At 38.1% G+C, this 23,358-nt stretch overlaps 1 protein-coding gene across 3 annotated transcripts in view; it reads right to left on the reverse strand.

Annotated features, from left to right (window-relative positions):
• Positions 1-23,358, reverse strand: part of CTNND2 (catenin delta 2) — a 507,709-nt gene that overhangs the window by 79,154 nt on the left and 405,197 nt on the right. For all 3 annotated transcript variants that reach the window (XM_042838959.1, XM_042838975.1, XM_042838967.1), the window contains exons 12-13: positions 8,779-8,896; positions 5,227-5,412 (exon numbers count right to left, since the gene is read on the reverse strand). In XM_042838959.1, coding sequence (XP_042694893.1) covers positions 5,227-5,412; positions 8,779-8,896 — 304 coding nt within the window. The remainder of the gene's footprint in view (positions 1-5,226; positions 5,413-8,778; positions 8,897-23,358) is intronic.

The following is a 23,358-nucleotide window of genomic DNA, read 5'->3' on the forward strand; positions in this document are numbered from 1 at the left end:
CCCACGGCTTATGTGCATGCAAAGAATTTAGAAACAGAAGTGCTGAAAGGAAGTATTCAAAATAGATTTCTTGCTAAACAGCACCTGGCAGAACCACCTCATGAAAGACAAGGAAATAACAAGTGAAAATACATTTCTGAAGCACAATATACAAGTAATAGAGGTTTTCATCCCCCCCAATTGGCTCCAGTTATTAGTGAAAAAAACAGGAACTGCTGCCTATTTTCTGTTTCTGTGCTTTATAATCTGGTATTCAACAGTACAGTATTGAAACATGGTTGGCAGAACAGCGGCCTCACCATACGAAAAGGCATTATTTCAGATTTATTCTTTATTCTTTTTGAAATATTATCATCTTAAACCTGAAATTTCACCTGGCTTCTTCAATCAGCAAAGATACCTTACAATAGAAAGTTAAATGGCAACTTTACTGCTATAGAAGGATTTACAGCCCATTTACCTAGCATACTAAAGATGTGTGCCAGTCAATTCATAATGCTATATAACTTGAAGTGTTGCTGTTATATCTTAAGGCTCCTGACAGAAGGTGAAAGAGAAGGGCAGGCTCATTTCACAAGTGCCACTTCCAATCAAAAGGCAGCTCTAGGGCTAGATTCTGGGCTGACGAGCGTTCACAGATGAGGAATTTGAGAAGAGCACGAAGCCAAGAGGTAAACCTGTTTCTTCTTTGTGAGGAAAGGAAAATAAATGAAACAGTGACACATGTGCACATAATGGGCTGCATAACAAGAACTAAAATAAGGATTAATGACAACTCCCTGGCCCTTTTACTGAAATTGGATAACATACCCAATTTTCTTAACTGCTTTCTGTCATAATTCTTGTTTCTCACACAGCTTAAAGAACAAGCCCTTGGCAAAACAGTGAGAATACTAAAAGCAGTAACAAAGCTTCCAGAGGTAGAGAAATTCTGTTTGGAAAGTGGCAGGACACGAGGCAGAGACACTGATGTGCCTACTATGCTCAGGTCTGGGAGGCAGCCCTCTATAGCTGAGGAGCTTTGTGGGGTGAGAACTCAACCAGTTAACAGCTGACCATAAAGAACGTACAATTATGGCAGAACAAACTGCAGCTCTCAGTATTTCAGTCAAATACAGACAAGTACATCTCACAACTCCTGAAGCCTCCACTGAAGTTTTGCTTCTATTTTTTATTATTTTTATTTTTTTTAAACATTGATACTATGTTGTGCATGGCTTTTAGCGCAAGTATTTAGAAGGTCTGAGCTTTTTCTGCAGTTAAACTTCCATGACAAAGTGACATATAAGTTAGAGAAACTGCAGTAATTGTCTCCTATATTATGAAACAAAGAAATTAACTTTTCTTTCTTTACAAGTGAGAAGCAACCTCATCATTAAAGGAGGTTTCCCCTTGTTTTATGGTTTAAGAAATAAAGCTCCCTACGCGTGCATAGGATTAATTTCTCTTAAAACAGAAAACTAGAACTTCAACCACATGCTACATATAAAATTGTAAGTTTGATACTACTGCCCAATTTCAGTACTCCCACTACTATAACTTCTTAGATAATTTGTATACTTCAACTTAAAATTAATGATCACCCTACATATGTCTACACTGGTCACTTTAGAGAGAATTTGTGAAAATATACTCTTGAGAAACTAACTGAAGAACCAAAGTAGTATACTGTTACAGGAAAATCCCACAATTACATTCATTACAATCTGAACATTTTCCCCACATTATGAAGTGAACTTAATCTTCTAAGAGAGACAGTTTCATTACACAAACTGCTGCCAGAAAAGAAAGATACTATACCAGTATCAGCACATGTTCTCCGGAGACATAAAACGTAGCAGGCTGCAGAACTGGACATGACTTCCCTGTACTGCAGCATCACGATGCTTAGGGCCATCCCTGGAGGTGTTTAAAGCCAAGCTAGATGCGGCCTTGGGCAATCCAATCAAGCACTTGATCTACTGGCTGGCAACCCTGCCTGTGGCAGGGGGGTTGGAACTTGATCCTTGGGGTCCCTTCCAACCCAAGCCATTCTGTGATTTTATGATGCAGTGTGCCTATGTTCTGCACTTCTTCTAACATGACTGGCTAAAGTCTGAAGAATACAAAAGGAAGCACAAATACAAAAAACCCACTGGTTTTTAAACACTGAACTTTTTTTTTGTATCTGTAAATAACCAATACCATGGAGCTTAAAAGAAGATACTTCCGTGTATGCCATGAACATCTCAGGCATTAAAAAATGCACTCCCAGCCTATACAACCTACCAAAATTCATCTGATGCCCAATCTAGAAGCATCTGGGTAAGCAATTATTTTTATACCCATCTTTTTCTCAAATTTCTTCCCAAGGATTTCAACTTCAGTGTCATGCTTTAAGTGTTTCAGGTATTTTCAATTATCATATCCTACGAAGACTCCATTGTTCATTTATAGGTAAAACAGTGTCCATTGCCAGCATGCTCTTCAGAACTATATTATGACATATTTAAGAGGATAAAAGCTTCTCTGCTGAGGCACTTAAAGAAATGAGCACTCTAAATACAGCATCCCAAGAAGAGCAGGAGATCTGTTCTGATGGATAGAATGAGCAGCAGGTAACAGCTTAAGCACTGAAATTGAAAAGAGATTATAAAAGGCATTATCTGAAAAACATTAAGTCTTGCAAAAAAACCTGTCAGATTACTGCAAAAGAAAATGTTCATGTGTAAAGCACAGTGCATCAGTCAGCATGCTGGGTGACAACGTATCATCAAAGGACACCTGAAAAATATTCTCCTGGAAGCTGCAGAAAGAGTAAATAAGTTTGATTTGGATGGGGTGAATTCTGCCTATACTGAGAAACACAAAACAATCCAGTTGTAGAAGGTTCTTGCAAGGCAAAAATAACCTCTACAACACACAGGAATATCTCTTTCTCTTTACACACACAAACCCAGGAAATCCAGTCAACCAGGCTGTGACCGAGCATAGAAAAGAACAACCTGGATTTCCATTCAGTCTTAATTTTTAGTAGTAAAGAATGTATCTGGATCCTGAAAAACTGTTCAGATGAAAAGGAGATGAAAGAAAAAAATATTAGAAATACTATTCTAATGTATCTAAGGTAAAGTGGTCCTGAGCAACACAAAGTTAGCTTTAGAAAGGGGAATTAATTTCCTTACTGCAGGAAGTCCTAGTGAATGTAAGCCCGAGAACACGTGCACAATTTTATTATTACTATTATTTTAATATACTAAACCATTCAATTTGACAAACACAAGCAGACCTGAAGATGCTTCTTCTATGCTGCATACTGATAATGAATGATCAAAGAAACAGGCAAAGTGTACCTAAAGGAAGGCAAAAGCCGGTACATTGTAAAGGAAATCAACCAAAAGGCCTAGAGGAGAAGGAAGATAAGTTCTAAGGAATCTTTAAAATAGAATGAAGTCTAATAAGAATGATGAAACAAAAGTAGCCCAAAATCCAGAAATTACAAAAAGAATGGGGAAGATGTAAAAGATGAGAAAGAAATGTAGAGGGAAAATCTTCCTAAATAGAGCATCGGGAAGGAAAGGGCAATTACAGAAGAACACATTAATATCCAGACATGATATTTTTGTTTTGGCTCTTTTGATAACCACAAGTACAGTGTGAGAACTGTTAAAGTAGGAAAAGGGACAATGACTGCTTCATGGGAAAAGGGGAAGTGGCCATAAACTGGAGCATAGGAAGTTCTGCACCAATATGCAAAAGAACTTCTTCATGGTGAGTGATGGAGCGCTGGAACAGGCTGCCCAGGGAGGACATGGACTCTCCTTCCATGGAGATAGCAAGATCCACCTAGATGCCTACCTGTGCAGCCTGCTGTAGGGGGTCTGCTTTGGCAGGGGGAAGTGGACTCAATCTCTGGAGGGCCCTTCCAACTCTGACAATTTTGTGATAGCTTGCTTTACCACTTTCTAACCCCACTGTAGCCTAACACTGGAATCCCAACAAAAAGTCATAATAAATACAAACTATCTGATGACTACAGTGTTTGACAACAAGAGCAGGTGAAATTAAAAGTCTTACCAGTCACTAGAGCTTACTAGTCACAAGAAATTGAATCTTAGCTTATATTACTCTAACTCTTCCATATTAATTGATGCTGCCTTTATGAACTGAGTATTTTCACTAATCGTTTATATCACTTATCCAAATACCTTGTCTGCCTAACTGCTTACTCAAATGAATATAGCCTTTAAATAGTCTGAAAGAGAAATACGTGGTAATGGAAAGAACTAAATCTGTTAAAAGAAGCACCCGTAGCTAGAAGAAGTCCTTGAGCCAGTAATCATTCTCAATGCTACTCTGGGTGTTTACTGATACAACAGTGATACAACACGGTGTGTAATATTATTAGCAGCACTCTTCAGCTTTTTAGTCAGAAAGAGAAAGTAATGAAATAAACACAATTTTACATAAATGCACAGTAACGTGACAGAAAGCACAGCAATGACAGCAGAGTAGCAAAGCTCTAGACTATAGCAAGTGAGGACTTGCTCTAATGCAACAGCCATAAAAATAAAGGAAAGAAGCTGCTTACCTTCAGAAGGCCTCAGGTAGGCAGGGATCTCCAGCAAATAACCCTTGCCTCCACTGCCAACCCTTAAATGAGGTCTGGGAAGGGGTGGATCCACCCCTTCTGGTCACTCAGGTGCATTGCATGCAGCTGAGTTCCCCTGGGTTGGCCTTGCCTTCCCACCAGGTGCTCAACCACTGGGTTAAGCTGTGACTTAGCATTTCTGCTACATGAATCTAAAACAAAAGCCCCTCAGATAACTTAAGAAAATTATCAGGACTGTAATTTCCAATCTTTGGAAACAACATTAATTACACAAAAACATGTGTGTTTTTTTCACATTCACTCACACAGCTTAATTTAGTTCTATGCAGTTTTCTCTTAAAATGCAGAAGCAGAATATGAAACTAATTCTGAAACAAATACACATATATAAATTGGTCAAGCACTGGAACAAGATGCCCAGCCAAGTGGTAGAGTCCCCATCCTTAAAGATGTTCATGAGATGTGTGGATATGGCACTAGGGGACTTGGGTTAGTGATGGGTGTCAGTAGGTAACAGTTATGCACATTATGTCCCATGTGCTTAATGTGCATTAATTACATCTCATGATACAATAATGATATTCATGATGGGCACTCCAATTACTTGCAATACAACTGCAAATGTCTTTCATTACCTGATCTTGTGATTTCTTTTTCTTCTTCTTCTTCCCCCAGCATCCTGAACTCTCTGCATCTTTTCCATTGGCATCACCACAGAGTAATCCATCAAGTTCATCTGTTCCCATCTGCTGTCCCTGAGATGTTTCTGCAGCTAGCCTGTATGAGAGGTTCCTCAAAATGCACACACAGTTTTCAACGGTCTGAAAAGTATAAGAAAAACCCAAACAACAAACAAAAGAAAAACAGAAGTTGAAATACTTCCCTTTCTCACTCTGTATACAAAGCAGATGCAATATAATTGATCTTTCCAGATACATTTTCCCAGTACAATACTTATCTGCTCATTTATGAGTACTCCCTTGGTAACCATTGCTCAAGAGATTTAGAAAATCTGGCAAGGTATCACACACTCTTTTATGGGGGAAAAAAGCCAACACAACAACAAACCAACAACAAAAAAAACCAGTCTGGGCAGTATTTTTCCATGGGATTTTTATTGTCATTCTGAACTTCAAAATGGAGAAAATGACATGAAATGAAAGTGACAATGGTTTTGTGCGTGCGTTGGTTTAAAGGCAGAAATAACACTTATTTCTGCCATCATATCTATGGTAATTGTCAGAAGAAACGGCTTCCAAGTTCTGTTTCAGAAGTATTTGTAGCATGAACAGGCTATGTTTCTGGAGGCCAAAAAGCAAGACTATGAATTTCAGTAATCTTGATATTTTTACTTTTAGCTAGGCTGCAAATAATTGGTGGACAGCTTTTCTCTCCTATGTATTTGTCCTCTAAATAGATTGGGTCTTCCGTAAAAGATGTTGCAGGGAATTCTGAAGCAGATTTAGACCCAATGGAAGAAAATGATGGCAGTGATAATTCAGCATAATTTCTGCAAGTCTAAAAGAAGTTCAGTTTTAGACTTGTTCGAATCCTATTCATTTAGTTGGTTTGATTTGGTTTTGCTATCTGCTTCAAGAATAATCTGCACTTAATTTTATGAAGGCATGGTTAAGAAAAAGTCATTATCTGTCTATATCTATTTCAACTGTTCCTAATGTTCTATGAAGACAGAAGCTACATTCCAGCTCTGCTGCTCCACTAACCCAGAACAGAGTGAGTATGAGGTTTCAGCTCTATCCTACTCTGCCATATTCACCAGCCAGGCAAGCAGATGGAGCTGCATTTACTTCCATGAATTGAATGAGCTTATGCCCTGTAATATTTGGCACAGTTTTTTAGACAGCAAAGAGAAGGTATTAAACATCTAGACAGGACTTTTTTTTTTAAGGAATGAAACTTCAAATTAAACTTGCACTGATTTGAAATCTCCAGCCAAACATACAAACACATACATAAAAATATACAGAAAAATGCAAAAACTTCTAATGCTTCCTTCCTACCTGAAAGCTATGACCTTGTAGTGACCACAATATTTTTTTAAGTTTACTACCTTAAACTTATCCTTAACAGTTCCACATTTGAATTTTATTGACTTGTGCTAATAATTACTTCTGTACAACTGCAACTTGCTTAAGTTGCAGCTTTGTGTTGATTAAAGTTTGACATTTTATTGCCCCTTTGTATGGATATCAATTTTCACACTTTAAATTCTCATTCTGTAAAAAAACCCACAGTTTTAACTGAGTCTACTACAAGGACAACATTACCTTGCAGTAGAAAGTGATAATGCCTCAAATGCAACTGACACCTTTGCCATTTGGATGAACTCATACAAGACAAGAAGTAGGTTTTATTCTTTCTGATTTGTAGCTCTGAACTTTCAAGGGACCTCACGTTCCTCTTTCCTACAGATATTTCTAACATTTCATCATGAATGGCCACTAGATTAAAAAGTGATTTAGAGGCAGTTATTCAAATATTGGGTTTAATTAAAATCACTTTCAGCTTTGGGAAAAGGATGCAAGACCTATGGCTACAATATGGTGTTTTGCATTTAGCAGCACAAGTGCTTTATGCCACCATAGTTAAAATCCAGCTTGACAGGAGGTTAAAACTACTCAGGCAGGGAGAATAATTCTTCTCTCATGTCCTCATTTTTTCCTCTATATCACAGCCTACAGATTTTACAAAGTCGTAATAGCTACAAATGAGAGCATAAATGGAATATTTTATATTAGTGATAAGAGGCAAAACAGAGAACTTTCTGTGCTCCTTATTTAACCCTTTTAATAGTATAACAATCTTGAAATCAGCCCAGTCATCTACAAAGAAAGAGCAGCAGCGAAGCTGTGAGAAAGGCAAGAATCTACTTCCTCCACTTCAGTCTACCTCTTGGTCTGCTCCACCGAAGCTCCCTGTCTTCTCCTTTCTTGCAGCCAAGCTGAATCAGGCAGGTTTGACACAATTCATGATTCAGCATTCCCAAAGCTAATGAAGCTAAAAACACCCCTGTGTTTCTGAGCTGCACTGTGGGAAGTGAGATGAAGGGGTGGGAGGCAGCTTGTGGCTTCTGGATTTGCTGTGGACCCTGATGCAAGCATGGTGAGTGCCTTGTGGGTTGGCCTCTTTTGGTTTTTACTTCACTAAATGTTTATTAATGGAAAGGTGATCCCAGACCTCTGAATTGCTGCGGGCTTTAGTTATTTCGCCACTAAACCTGCCCTGCATGCTACAAACCTTTCATTATTCCTCCTTCCCTGCCATGAAAATATCAGCATTTTTTATGTTTGGTTTAGTTCATGACCAGAAAATTTGCAAATCTTCAATTTGCAAGCCATCAGAGGTCCAGGGACAACTCCATGAAACATCGTTCAAAAATCCATAGCCAGTTTTAAGACGTTGCTACACTGAATGCTTTTCTTATGGAATTTTTAAAGGTTGGCAAATTGACCAAGATTGTTGGAAGTGCTTTAGCACAATACACTGAACACAGAAGGTCATTGAGGCTAGCCCTTTTTTTCTTCTGTGGAATACTTAAATGTATTTGATGTACTACAACTCCTCAGCTTGTAAGTCCCTGAATTCCTTTTAATTAAACAGTGCCGTCCACCTTTGAAGAGTCCTGTCTGTACCCTAGTGCTTTCAGAGAAGTGATGCTGACATAAAAATACATCTTAAAAGTTACTGAAAGCATTCATTGATCCTCCTCAAAGAAGATGTCACACTGGTAGCACTGTGAAACTGCTTATTAATTGCCCACTTGTTTTTTGTTTGTTTGTCTTGTAAGCCTACCACACTGTTATTAGTTCTGTCTAATACTGGATACCAAAAATCAGTTTTAAGGGAAGCCTGGCAGAGTGGTGTAAGGAATTTTACATGGAATATGACATATTTGCTCTTCTTAAAGTAGTTATTATATTTTCTCTGATAACAATCAAAGTGAGAGGAATGTATGCTTACCTTGACACATTACACAGCTAGACACAAACCCAATATTTAGCACACATAAACGTACAGCTCAAGAGAAGGAAAAGAAAATGATGCTTTAAACTACTATTTGATAAGGCATCCCTTGGGACACATTTTTTTAAAAGCTATTGCTTTATAGTCCTGAGGTACGCTGAATATCTGGATTTCTTGCTCCCGAAAAGACAAAGATGACAAACCTTACTATCAATTTCACTGCTCCCCAGAGCAGACTGGATCACGTACAGCAATGCATCCGTCAGGCCATCACATTCCCTCATCCTTCTGCGGGCCTCCTCTCCAGCAGAGCTGACATTCCTGTAAGGCAACAGCAAAGGTTACCACCTGCACAGCTTCTGTGCTCACTGCCCCTCCTAAAACATTCTCACAATTAACATCAAGCTACAACATTTGCTTTTTTCTCTTTTCATCACTTCAGAGCTGTGAATAATGAAGACAGCTGTGAATGAGCTCTGGAAATGTAACACAGAGGGGAGCAAATGGAAGGCATCAGGTCCTCCGCAAGAAAGGGCTGAGATGCCAAGCAGCATGCGCCTACCTGAGCTGAGACTCACAACTCACTAAAATTTGGAGAAGAGCTGATAATTTTTGTTGCTTTTCTTTTTTTTTCTCTTTTTTTTTTTTTTCTTGTAAAGAATGGCTTTTATATTAATGAAAAAGTGTTTTTAAATGTGCATTTGTACATATAAATAAAGCTTTGAGAAGTCTAGAAGTTTCGCGAAAAACATCTCTTGGAAACTGAAGAGCCCAGTGGCTAGGGCTCTTAACATAGAAGAAAAAATTATCAAAGCCTAACATAAAACACCTTGTTTCTCATTTTACACGAGTGCTTCTTTTTCTCCCTTTTGGAGAGAACCCTGGTGCAGCAATCTTCTCTTTATATCATTACTTGCAAGTTATTTCAAACAGGGCCAGAGGGCTTTCTGAACATCTTTATAAAAATACAACTAAAACAAAATCTAATGAATAATGTGTCATGGAATTCAAAATACTGATATAAAAAGACAAATATGTATGATTGTGTATATATAAATAGAACCTGTGCTTGTTAGTGTCAAGAAAAAGTGTGAAAAACTATCCAGCAGCAGTTCTGATTTGGAAATGGGTAAATTGGCAATCTCCAATTTGGGGGCAGACATCCCTCTGCTGAGGTGCTCATCTGTTGCTCCTCTCTCCTCACTTCTAAAGTTCACACAAAGGAAGAACAGAGAAGTGTTGACACCAGCCCTAACTGCCTAGTATGAACATCTGGAAATGGAAGAGAAGACACTGGGCATTTCATTCGGGCAGAGGGCAAGGCACTTTCTTCCCCTCATACCATGTTAAATTGTCTTGGTATTAAAGACAGAAAGAAGATGAGAATCTTGGGAGAAGAGAATGACTTTTAGGAGGAAGGTGAGAGAACTTAAGGTCTCCTTTCAATTCTTTGTATAGTTTTTCCTGTTCTGCCTCCTTGACATCTAAAAGAAGTGTTTCTATTCCAACAAAGCACCAAAGATTTTTTTGGATCAAATACATACACCATTTTCCAGCTATATTTGCATCCCCACAATGACCTATTTAGTCCTGCTCTCTTGCAAGCTGCCCCAACTAATTCAATACTGTTCCCTTCATGTATGCATGGAAAGCATAAAGCCTAGAAACTGTAACCAGAACAAACGCCTTTAACTTCCTAGCTTACAAATTCCTGCTTTCCATCCTCCTAAAGACTCCTTAGTTCTCCTCACACTGCACATCAGAAATGCCTCCTATTAAGCCATTGCTAGTTTTGTGTTGTTTCAAGTTTTGTGTGGCTTTACTCCTCTTCTAAAAGGAATGCTTTTTCTCTTTCCCTGCTGCTATAGGAGCTGCAGATGAGGAACCTTCCTCCAGTTTAGCGTGCCCTCTTCTATCATCCAGAAAGTATCAACTGGAAAAAATTTTCCATTGGATCCCTCTTTGATGTGATGGAAATCCTCTGAATTCCCTTTGGATGATGACAGAAATCAGAAGATAAAATTTCAGAGCATGCCTTTCCCAAACAGTGTGCCCCAGTAGCAGAAGACTCTGGCTTAGGAGTATTTTGAGTAGACTGTACCCTTAGTAAAGTCAGCAGCTTTGCCTGTAAGTACAGCAAAAGCAGGAAAAGTAAAGTCAAGGATCTGAATACTAGAGATGGACAGAGGGTTGTGAAGAGAAGGGAGGATTTATAGACTTATTTAACTGGAAACTCCTACCCTCTGGCAAGATAAGGAGAAACAGAAAGAAAGCTGTATCCAGCCCTACAAGAATACTGCACAGATTATTAGTGGTGCTTTTCCTTCCAACATTATGTATATATATAATAAAAAACCCTGAAATATTACTGGATCCCTTTAAACAGCAGTAGTATTTTGCATTACCACTGTCTCTCCAGGTGTCTTCCATTTACAGTTACATACACTGTGTACAAGCTTTCAAAACATACAGGCTTGTGCATCGCTAGAAACAGAGAGGTATATTCTCCCTAATTATTTCACAGAGGTGATTTCTTCTTCTCTCTAACATGGACAAACATCACCACAGCCTGACTGGAAGCCTTTCAGCTCCTTCCCACGCTCTCTAGAGACTCCTCCTCAACAAGACAGCAGTGCAGACAACCTTATAGTCCCTTGGCACTGAGCTGTCTGCCTCATTCATTTCTAGCAAAGGAAAGAATATAGGGCCTTTATGCAGAAAGAAGAGTAGGGGCACATCTTGCACAGAAAATGCATTTCTTCTCTCTATGGAGGAAATGCTGAGTTCTGCTCCTCAGCTTATCATCCTCATTATGCTCCAGTTAGCTCTGTAATTGAAAGGTGGATACACTGAACTCCCATGACTGCTATTCCTTTTCTTTTACAAGTCTCTATACAGATTAAGCACTGTCTCTTGAACATGGCTCACGGCTATCGCAGCCCTCCCCAGATCTAGATTCCAGATTTAGATTTGGAATGGCTTAGAAAACAGGACAAATCCAACCTTCATATTAACATTTAGGCAGAAATAATTGTTTATTTAAAAATAAATGTATCGTACTATCTAACTATTCCCATATCAACTCTGTTGAAGGAAACACCCCCAACCCTGTAAGTCATTGCTGAGACCTTTCATAAAAGGGCTCTACACAATCACATTCAGGCTATGAAATTCTGCAGAAGAGAATCAAGTCCCAAGTTACTCGAGCTGACAAGGAAAGCACTCTGCCATCTTAATTTTCTTATTTCTAGTCATTAACTCAAACAAGCGGTAGTTGGCAGTGTGACAGGGAGTAAGGCATCATTTGTCATTGTAAATATACAGGTCACTGTGCAAACCTTCAACTGCAGCAACAGTTGGTAAGATGTCTCACTAAGTAAGAAAAATTGTTTCCAGTGTCAATCTCCAAACAGTTTTAAAAGTGAAACCATGTTATCCAGAGATACAATGTACTGGTTTTCACGGAAAAAAAAACAACAACACCCTGTCAAGCTTGGCATGTACCTTAGTTATTCAATATTTTTGGTAGGATTTGAGGTGATAGAAGATAGAAGGTACTAAATAATTTCTTTCTTTCATGTCATTTTTTATACAATGTTCTTATGATAAATCCATCTGACATCCAGGGGAGGGAGATGGAGATCTATGGAAAGATCATCTGGAAAGCCAGTGTGCTGAGAGACATCCTCTGTGGATACGGTACATTACAATTTTTGACATTACACCCCGTGATAGTTCTACAAATCTCAAAGACAGATCTACAGAGTTGATTGTTCTCCTTGAGCATCCTCGGATCACAGCAAGTAGTTAGACCTTTTCTGTACCGGCAACAGTTCTGCAAGTTGCAGATCTTACTGCAGCCATGTAGAATAAAAACTGAGAACAAATTATGTGTATTTAGCAAAGATGAAATTGAGACTGGTCCTCCTCACACCTCTTGATATAAAGACAAAGCATGTTTGAGCATATGTAATTTTCTTGCTATGGTGTAACGTGACATAAGAAAGGACACACAAAAGTCAATATTCTAAACTAAGTGAACTCAGAAGTTACTTTCGTTATGAATAAAAAGTATAGTTTCATTTCAAAAAGTTTTGAGTAAGGAGAGTAATTGTCACAGCCTCAATCTTTCCATCCTTCTACTTGACATAATAGCCACAAAGAAAAAAAAAAAAAAGGGAGAATTTCCCAGAAAATAGTAAAAGTTTATATGAACCAAGAACTCAAAGAATGTCATTAATGTTGTTGAAACCAAGTTTATGTTTCACTGAAGATAGCTAGCAAGGGAAAACTCCTCAGGAGAATAATGTATAATGAAGTTGCAACTGAGTGGAAAAAAACGTCCAGTAATCATTTTGAGTGATGAAACAGGCAGATTTTGCTATTAAGCACACTCATTCAGCTACTAGAAAGCCCCATATTCAAACATGTAAAGTAACTCCCTTCCTACATGCACACTTTTGTCATCAGTATTGTACCCAGAAGAGCATTTTCAGCCACCCCGACCCATCTACATATTAAACTGAATGTCTAACCTATTCAGCTATAAACATGCACTAACTGCATAACTTCCCATTATTATCAATGCTGCTGCACTCTAGAAAGAGCTTTAGTCCTGAGAGCCATCGTGCAGTCGGCATCAAGGGTGTCAGGTCTGGATGAAACTATTCCTATAAGGTGCTCTGTATGAACTCTGCACACTGCACAGGGGCCTGCTCTGAGATGAGGAAGCTAGAAACCAGGACTGCCTCAATTGCCTCCAAGTACTGAATTTGCCCTGATAACATGCTATGTGTCACCTGTCTCAGAAATCTGAGGGGCAGCAGAATGAGAGAAAGGCTGAGTAGGGTGACCAGGGGGATTGGAAGTGCTATGAAAGAAGTTGATAGATTCTGAGAATAATTCTCCTGAAGCACAAAATGATGACTCACAGATGCAGTCAGCACTGATGAAACATGTTCTTAACTTCCTGCTCATTGTTTCAACTTGGATAGCCCTTTGGAGCATGCAGGAATCCCAGAAGGTAGACTAGGTTTTATGATGCACTTTCTAGTGAACGCTGCTTTCCACCAAACACAGGTGATCTGGGACTTGTGTTGCATTACCCAGGGCTTTGCCTAGTGTCTCAGACTCACACAACTTACTGTGTGCTGTTGGCCACCAAGTCTTTGAACTGTGTGACAAGAAGGCATCTAAAGTCCATCCTCAAAGCATTTCTTTATGTAGATTTTACTCCTAGGCTCGGTTTGAAAAGTCCTACCAAATTATTTGGCAAGTTGTACCATCACCAGTGGGTACTTAAGGCATACCAGAACATGACAGGGTCACTGATTTTAGGAGCCTGTTGGATAAGCAGAGAGACATACCTATCTGCAGTTAACAGATACAAGCTGCCTTGATTCATTCAGCCATAGGACAGAAGGACAGAATGCAAGTTCTTCTTTCGCTTTGGAATGAGATGGCTAATTGAAATAAGCCCTCATATCATGAAAACAGTTATCAGTGATGCAGTGTGCCATGCCTGAGACAGTGTCCAGGCTGCTGCTCAGAGAACATCATGAACACAGACTCCAGTACAACCAAACAGTTGAGAGGAAATGCGACTATGTGCCAAGGCTTTGCTCCTGCCTGCTGCTATTCCAACGTGTAGGACATGAGGGAAGACCTGCCTCTATAGCTACTGCTGAAGGTAAAAGAAAATGGAAGTGTATATACAGTGTGACCATAAATGTGTACAAATGAGCAGCAGAAGAGCAAAGTAAACTTTTGTGCTCCAGCAATATATTAAAAGTACAATGCCATATGTTGCCAAGTAAGACACTGGCTTCTGCACTTGAATTTGAACATAACAGCTTTGAGCATTAGAATCAAAGAATTACCTAATCAATGAGATCGTAAAATATTTATGGAGATCATTTAGTCCTGTTGCTTTGCTAAAAAAAGCCAACTAAAGCTATTGTGATTCAAGACTTCTTCCAGTTGAATTTGAATACTTCTAAGGATGAAGACCATGGAACCTCTGTGGGTAACTTGTTCCTGTGTTCGACCATCCTCATGGTTAAAAAAGAAAACAAGATTTATCTTAAGTGGAATTTCATGTTTTTCAGTATTTGCTCATGGCCTTTTGTCCTGTTACTTATTAATATCAAGATGATTCTGGTTGTGTCTGTTTTATATCCTTCCATCAGGTATTTACACATATGGATAAGGTTCACCCTGTGACATCTCTGCTCTGAACAGTCCCACCTCTCATCCGCTCCTCTTAGGAGAGATGCTTCAGCCCCTACATCATCTTTATCATTCTTTTCTGGACTTGTTCCAGTATGTGCGTGTCCCAGTAGTGATAATTCCAGGCCTGGATCCAGCACTTCATATGTGGTCTCATTAGTGATAAGGGACATAATCACCTCTGCTGACCTGCTGGCAAAGCTCTGCCTAATGCAGCCCATAGTATGGCCTGGACTGAAAAAGACCATAAAGATCATGTAGTTTCAACCCCCCTGCTATGTGCAGTGTCATCAACCACCAGACCAGGCTGCCCAGAGCCAGCCTGGCCTTGAATGCCTCCAGGGATGGAGCATCCACAACCTCCTTGGGCAACCTGTTCCAGGGCGTCACCACTCTCTGTGTGAAAAACTTCCTCCTAATATCTAACCTAAACCTCCCCTGTCAAAGTTTAAAACCATTCCCCCTTGTTCTTCATGTCTGCACTTTTCCATCTATAAGAGGTCTTCTCTGAATTTCTTCTAGAGAAATCAAAGTTACAAAGATACAGCCCTTTACCAAGGGCAATTCAAAATCAACAATGCTAAAGACTACTGACAGATCAAGGACTAGATAAGCATTTTCATGATTCACAGAAGAGAACCAGACTCCACGACACATCTAATCCACGCCAAAATCAATCCAGTCATGAAATCTATTTTCTTGGAATGTGCAAAGTATTCATTTAAAAAAAAGCCCTCCCCAAATCAACACTACCACTTAAAACCAAACAACTTTCATATTGTCCTTATCTCCATGCTGCTCTTATAAGCTGCCTAATTTTACTTTGATCTGATTGGTAAAGCTTTTTTTTCCTTCAGTGGCAAAGCCTTGTCTTGGTGCTAGCTGGCATCATCTGTCCTAATGTAGGCTGCAACGATTAGTTACGATTCTTTAAGTAGGTCTGCAATGTAGCATATGACTTCATGAGAGCTATTATTTTTTTCTGCTTACTTCCAGCTGTTTCTATAAGCATTAAGGCTCTTTGCTGCAAAAGTCTAATATTATAACACTGAGAGCAAAAAGAAGCAATCAATACTATGCACATTATGAGGAAAGTGTGCTCACAAACACAAGCAGTCTACTGAAAGCTACGGATTTTCAATAATTTTTTATAATGGAACAGACTCTGTGTTGCATTGGCATATCTGTAAGCATGCAGTGCATCTTTCATAAATGTATTAAAGAGATTAAAAGGAGCTTCACTGTAACTTCTAGGGTCTAGACAAATTTTACCTTTTTAATCATTGTTTGTACACTAAGATCTTTTAAAATCATCCCTTACTGATGAAAACTAGACTAGCTGATTCTCAGACATCACACAAGTTTAAAGAAGTTAATAAATTTAGAAATAAGAACACAAGATGGTTTATCTTCATTATTCCTAAGTTTCTAATTGCTAAGCTTTTAGTGACTACAGCTTCTTGTTGGGAAGTAACAGTAAATAAAAACATATTTTTCAGTGACTGCTGTAGATCCTCCATGCAATTTTGTCAGACTGGAATGACAGTCCAATGCATTGTCACTTAAAAAGAACAGGAAAATGCAGGACATTATAACACCGTACTAAACTCAACTATGAGATGGGACAGTATTTCCATGAAAATTTCTTCTTGTTAAAAATTTTCAGTACCAGTGATAGCCTTCCTCATTCATAAGATAGTTTACAGACTACTGATTATTTATCAATCCTGCCTGTGTGGGTAACAATAACACAGATTGTGAGGCAAATTCTCTACTACTAATTAGCACTGCTCAACTCCAATTACTGAGGTGAAAAAGAATTTATATCAACAAAGAATTTGGCCCCAGATCTTTATCTCTCAGGTGTTAGTTTCACTTTAAAAGCATACTTAGCAATTAGGCAAACATCTGAGAGTTTAATGTGGATACAGTCTTGGTTATTAACCTTTCTATCAAATGCTATGACAATGTGATTTAGCCTTGATTATTCAGCCATAACTTTCCTTTTCAAAACATCAGAGCAATTAGCCTTCCAAGTCAAGCATTCAACAGGTTCCCTTCATTACTGTACTTCTGCTTGCCTGTCCAATCCTCAGGCTAAATGTGCCTTCTATGACCAGGGAGAGTGATCTGTGAAGCATCTGACTTCCAGCATCAGTTCTTGCTATTTTGATATGTTTTTGGAGAGATAACAGGGAGGAAAAGAATTCACACCAGTATGTTTAAAGAACTTGCTTACAAAAAAGAAGAAATTACAACATTTTCTGTAAGGAATCTGTAAGGATTCAAAGCACAAAGAACCACATCTGAAAGAAATAAAATATGGTTCTAACTCCTCAATTCATGTTTTGTGTTTCCATTTGAAGTACAACTTCTATTTAAATACTGCAGACAGAACCATATTCAGCAAATATTTTAAATTATGGAATAAAAAAAAAAATCCAACAGCAGCAAATTTCTGATTTTTCATGTCTTTGACTTGCATCTGGTTGCATAAGATTCACTGCACTTATTAGCGCCTAGCTGTTTGTCCACATAAAATTGTTAATGTGCTACCTGCAGGAGGCGAAATTCAGCTTGACCACTGTGTTCATTCAGGTGGCAAGAGCTGAAAAATAGCATCACTTACTGCCCTTGGGAAGAAGCTGCTGCAGACTCTGTAGGTCATAATTGGAGCAGCTTAAAGACACCAAAGCAAAGACATTTTTCTCCATTTTAAACTGTAACATTTCAAACATGACTCTTCCCTAGAATTTATCAAGAGGCTTTGAACAAGAGTGGAGCTCTAAATGTGTTGCAGCCCTTTTGCACAGAAGTGTGGTGAGATGGGTGTGACCCTGGCTGGCAGTTAAGCACTGCTTTGCTACTCACTCACACTCAGATATGAAACTGGAAATGAATAAACTCTACGAAGAGTTATTAAAACTTGTCTTGGAGAGCAAAGAAACACGTAGGATAAGTGAACCTGAAATTACACCAGCCTTATGAATCCAGAATTCTGGATTTAACCCTGAGAACTGCTATGGGTTTCTTGCTTTTATGTACAAACAAAACAACACTCAGTTTCCCAAAGAGAATGTGTAATCTCAACAGCCATGGCAGCAGAAGAAAGGGGAGGTGCACAGTGTTTCAGGAATGGCTTCCAAATCAGTGCTCACAGCTGATGGTCTAAGAGCCATACCTTTCTTAACTTGTACACCTACAATGCACGGAAGAACACTTCTCCACACAGCTGGTCACAAATGGTACTATAGCCGCACTGTTCCTTGCATGTGAACTATCTGTTCCAGAATTAGGTCAGGCACTTCTGTCCTATACAATGCCTTGCTAGAACTTTTGCATGGATCCAAAGGCAACGGAACACATTAATGCTGTTAATGCAAGCACTGTTCCCCAAGCCAGCCTCCAGACAGATGCCTACATGGCTGGTGGAGCACACTTTGAAATACCATTGGTGTAATCTCTTCTTCCTTGGCCAACCATTCTAGTCATTGTGAAACTCAAAAGTACTGTGTCAGATGCTTCACTGTTGCAAAGCAGTCTCTCCTGCTTTTCATCTTTCTATACAGCTTGGTATGTTATTCAGAACAAAACCACTGATCAGACATATATGATTTTCAATTAACCTTGTTCTACCTATTATTTATCATATTATTATTTTTTAAATGCTTACAAATTGGCCTATTTTTGATGTTCTTAATTGCCTTCCTCTTCAATCATTGTTCAAACAATTTCTAAAGTATTAAAATTCAGATTACTTGTTCATCATTTCCAAGTCTATTTTTCTCCTCCACTTAAAGTTGAAGACTGTATTTATCATGTTTAATCCTGTGTGAAAATCTATCTTGCATGAGTTGCACTAGCAAAAATAATTCCATGACAAGAAGAATATTTCCCTTTTTATCTTTCATTGGCTGTATTATCAGGAAAATCTTGGCATCAAGACTGCATTTATAACAGCTATGGCAAAAAAGCAGGCAAAATGCTTTGGAGTTCAGAATAAGTGAAAATATACTTTCTGCAAAATACAGTAATTTGCTGTGTTTAAAAATACTGTTCTCACTGTGTTTATCAGCATTTTTGACATCACTTTGTAAAATCCTTTATGTGATGTTTCTTTGACATAATTTTAAATCTTTAATATCTGTACAAGAAAAAAATTGCTCTCCTTCTGTCAAAATTTCAACATTTAAAACTACTGGGAAAAAGGATTTTCTTCCTGTCTTTCAACTTGAGAAAAGGAATTTAGCCAACTCCATACAACATGTGAAATTCTTCACCATCCTCTGAAGTATTTGACATTGTCTCAGATTTAGAACAACTAGTGCTAACAAATGAAAACAAAACCTCTTGGGTTTGACAGCTTTTTCCTCTTGGCATAATCCCAGAGTAGCTTGTGATTTTCAGGGATACACGTGAGCCTCTTGTCTGCACTTCCAGAAATATTTGCAATGAATGTTTTGATTACGATCAAAGTACGACTTCAGAGGCTAACATGGGATCAAAATGCATTCCTGACCTGCTGCCAGGCTTTACCCTGAATTGTTCAATGCCAGCATGCTACCATGTCCCATACAGAACATATGTTTGTCTGCAGACTAATATGGAAAGGACCAGGCTATCACATAAAAGTAAGCATGACACATTTCTCAACACAGAGGTTTGCTTAATAAATCTTACAAATAAAAAAAATTGAGAAAAAAAAAATTCACAAGAAATGTTTTTTGGAATCAGAAGAAAAAAAAAACACAGAATAAAAGATTTGGGGTTGTTGGAAGTTGGGATCTCTTGGGAGTTTGTTTACTAAACATATCTCTTAAAGAACTAGTTTGCTCATCTTTTCTTCCCTCTGTCAAGAAATTAGGAACCCATGAAATCCTGAGAGTTTGTACTATCTGGAGTCATTACTTAATCCATTTTCATCAAACACTCAGAATATGGTCTCAGTATGCAGTTAAGAGGTCTCTTCTGAAAGAACAAAGTTGTATCACCAATAGAAGCAAAAAATTGAAAGTGATTTGAAGACTACCATATATATTTAAATTTTCTCAATCACTTGTGTGTCTTGGATTCCAGCGAACTTCAACTGTTACCTATAGATCCTCTCCTTAATTGTGTGCAATAAAAGAATCCATAGTATTTAAACTACTAAATTATAGATCTCTGTCTTGCTGATGTTACCTAGGTTTCCTTTTTTGTTCAAATGTACAAATGAAACACTGAAGAGTCAGTCAGCCTCCCAGAAAAAACAGGCAATCTGAGCATCCAGTGAATAGCCTGCTAAGTGCAAAAACGTCCTTATGCCACATAGACCCACTGGCCAAATATTTCAAGGATGTCCAAATATTTCAGTCGCACAAATTCAGCTTGCACAGCTAAGAGCCCAGTGCTACAATTATTAAATTCCTTCTAAAAGATAAGACAGTAAAAAGATGAAACTGCAATGATCTACAGATATGATTGAGAGTCTATGCAAACGTGAAAAAAACCTGCATCTTAAAGAAGAGAGAGAGAGAAGTACAGCTTGCTAATTACACATACATTAATGCAGAACAGTAAATGTTTGAGGGAAGGATAATAAAAATCTTAGGGCCAGGATAACAGGAGATGACTTCTCCTTCTGCCAGACTAGCATTCTATCTGGGCTACATTACAGTTCCTATGTGACTTAGTACAGTGCAAATATAAACATAAATTTGCATTCCAGGTCCTATTTTGATATATGATACTATTCTTTATGTTTTAATGCTCACTTTTCAATATGCTATGCTTGCTTTTAAATTAATACTGTCATCACTAAATCAAAACAACCAGTTTTGGATCAGGTATTACAACATATTATATATTCCTCTGGCAAACCACCACAGGGACCTAAGATCAGTATGTCTGTGTGCATGAGACTTTGAATTTGAAACATTTAAAAGCACTATTAATACACTTCTTATAAATCAAAACATTGGAAAGTAATACTGCTATTTTGCTTTGGCTTTAGAATCAAGAGAAAAAGGTAAAAACCAAGATCAGATCGTAAACAATGCAAATAGTTGTATTAAATGGAGTTACTCATTTGAAAATCCTATGAATGAAGATTAAGTTCAGAAAAAAGCATGACTTGCCATAAGCAATCCTATCAGCCTAGAGAAACAAACAAATAGGATGATTGCTTAAGTACAATGACTCACCCTAACCTATAAAGCAATCTCTCTGTTACATCTGAGTTTCAAGTGCTTTTCTGTATCTTCCTTACAGTCTTGAAAAAATGTTATCAATGCAGAGCCTTGAGAAGAAAGGATGGTAAATCAGCTTTGGCTGTTGACTAATCAGATAAGTACAATTAATTACAACACCAGTCTGTTAATCTGATTATTAGGTTCATCTCTTCCTATCAGCTACTTAGAAAATATAATACAGAGGATAAGAAGAAGTCACCAAGCAGAACACTCTTTAGAATATTAGAATATTGGAATGAAACAAATTAGGTTACAGCACAGCACAGAAAAGTAAAAGTTAAATATTTTCCATCTGTGCATGATGCTCTCATTGAATTGACTGAGTGTTTCTCCAAACCTGAGAGGGATCTTTCTGCCCTATCAAATCACACATTCTTATAATTTTATATAAGTCAAGACTAGTTACTAGTCATTAATTCTACCTTTTATCTCACTCTCATTATCCACTTGCTCTGTATTACCAGTATTCCTTTCGTAATATTCAGTTAGGCACCTTAAAATGCGTTTATTGCTTGCTCGTATTATTTCTTTCTAGCAATACAATTCATTTTTATGACACTTCTCATGTGAAATTGCATTTTATTATTTCCAGAGCAATCTCTCCCCTCAATTTTATTCTTATATTTTAACTCCATTAGAAACATCAAGGTATCTATGCTGTTTTCTGCTAATAACATCTCACACTGTTATGATTTTTTATCCTAAATATCTGTAAAAGAAGTCATTAAAATAAATTGCCTAATTGTAAAAAAATAAAATGTGATGCACAGTAAATCATAATTCCTATACTTGGGCTAAATTACGCCTTCAGCATAAGAAATAAATATGTATGTTCATGTCCTATTTTCATGACAGTTAACCTGAAATTGCCAGAGTGTGTATCCTACCTCAGATTATGTCACTTCATCATATCTCCAAACGGCTTTATGTGCATACTGAGAGATGATGAAAGAACTGACCCTCTAGCGTGCCCTTCAGCCTAAAGAGTCATTGTGCATCACTGCTGCTCGAAATAACCTGTAAAAAAAGAAGGGAATCACTCTACCACAACCCTACTTACCCCATCTAGCCCATGCCATATAAAACAACGTACAAACATTCTTTACTACTAGCAGTGTTGTCACTGCTCTCTATTCTTTTGGCTTATACCCTAGGGATGATGTCTGACAACTCAGCTTTTCTGCCAACATGAACCTATTACAAAATTCTACACTGCTCTGTCTTGGTGCCCAACTTGTATGGCAGAAATCACTTGGGAGGGGATTGGCAGCAGAGATTTAATTTTTCCCTTATCATACACGCTTTGAATCATTTCACCACTCTCTGTTAAACTAAACAGCAACTTCAAACTTGCCATCAATTTCTCAAGATGCTCAAGCGAGAAACTTGCATGAATAGCAGGCTCTATTTCTCCTCTTTGTCTTTCATTTTGGCATGAAATGTATTATCCTTGCCTTCATATATTCTATTCTCCCTTCTGCAAATGTATTAATTTAATGCATATTCACTAAGCATGTTACCATGTCTACTGTGTCCTGATTCTTCCTATGTAAAAACTGAACCAAAACGCCTGCATGGAGTCAAAGGAAAAGATGAAAAAATTAAAAGAAGAACATAACAATGGACTTTGCCAGAGCTCTGTGCAGTCTTACAGAGGAAAAGGCTTCTGCAGAATCATGTTCTTTTCCTTGTGATCACTTATGTGTCTCATATTTCCATCAAGTGTCACCTGACACAGGGGCATTACTGTGCACTCTTTGGGCCAAGGAACGCAGTGTGCTTATCTTCTAAATTCTGATGATTAAACAAGAAAAATAATTGGGGGTGTGGAGGAGGGGAATGATTATGCAAACTGAACAGGCAGATGAAGTTGAGAGTTGTTTTCTAATAAAAAATTACTGTGGCAATATTCAACCTAAATTTCTCTGTAACCATTCCTACATTAAGGGATTTCTGTAGCTGCAGTTATTCTTTAGTTGACAGACACATACTTTGAGTGACATTGGACTTGCTCCTGTGTGCCTTGCTTTTACAACACAACCCATGCACAAATCTCACCTCTGCTACAATGCTATGATTGTGGCTGTGTGATGTCTGGGAAGAGTTTAATCACTTGTATGCTTTCTGTGCCAGTCAGAGACCAAATTAGCAAAACGTTAATTACAGTTCATAGAGGTGACTGTTTTATGAATAAACACTCACTCTGATTTTGTAATTATTATTTTAATTGCCAGTTACTCAACAACACAGTTTCCTCCAGTATGGAGCAAACACAATTCCCAGAATTACAGTAGAATTTCCTATATTAGGAACAAGAGGGAACAA

This window comes from Centrocercus urophasianus, unplaced genomic scaffold (genome assembly GCF_019232065.1).
Source record: "Centrocercus urophasianus isolate 14NV4802_14NV808 unplaced genomic scaffold, USGS_Curo_1.0 seq_11, whole genome shotgun sequence".
NCBI lineage: Eukaryota > Metazoa > Chordata > Aves > Galliformes > Phasianidae > Centrocercus > Centrocercus urophasianus.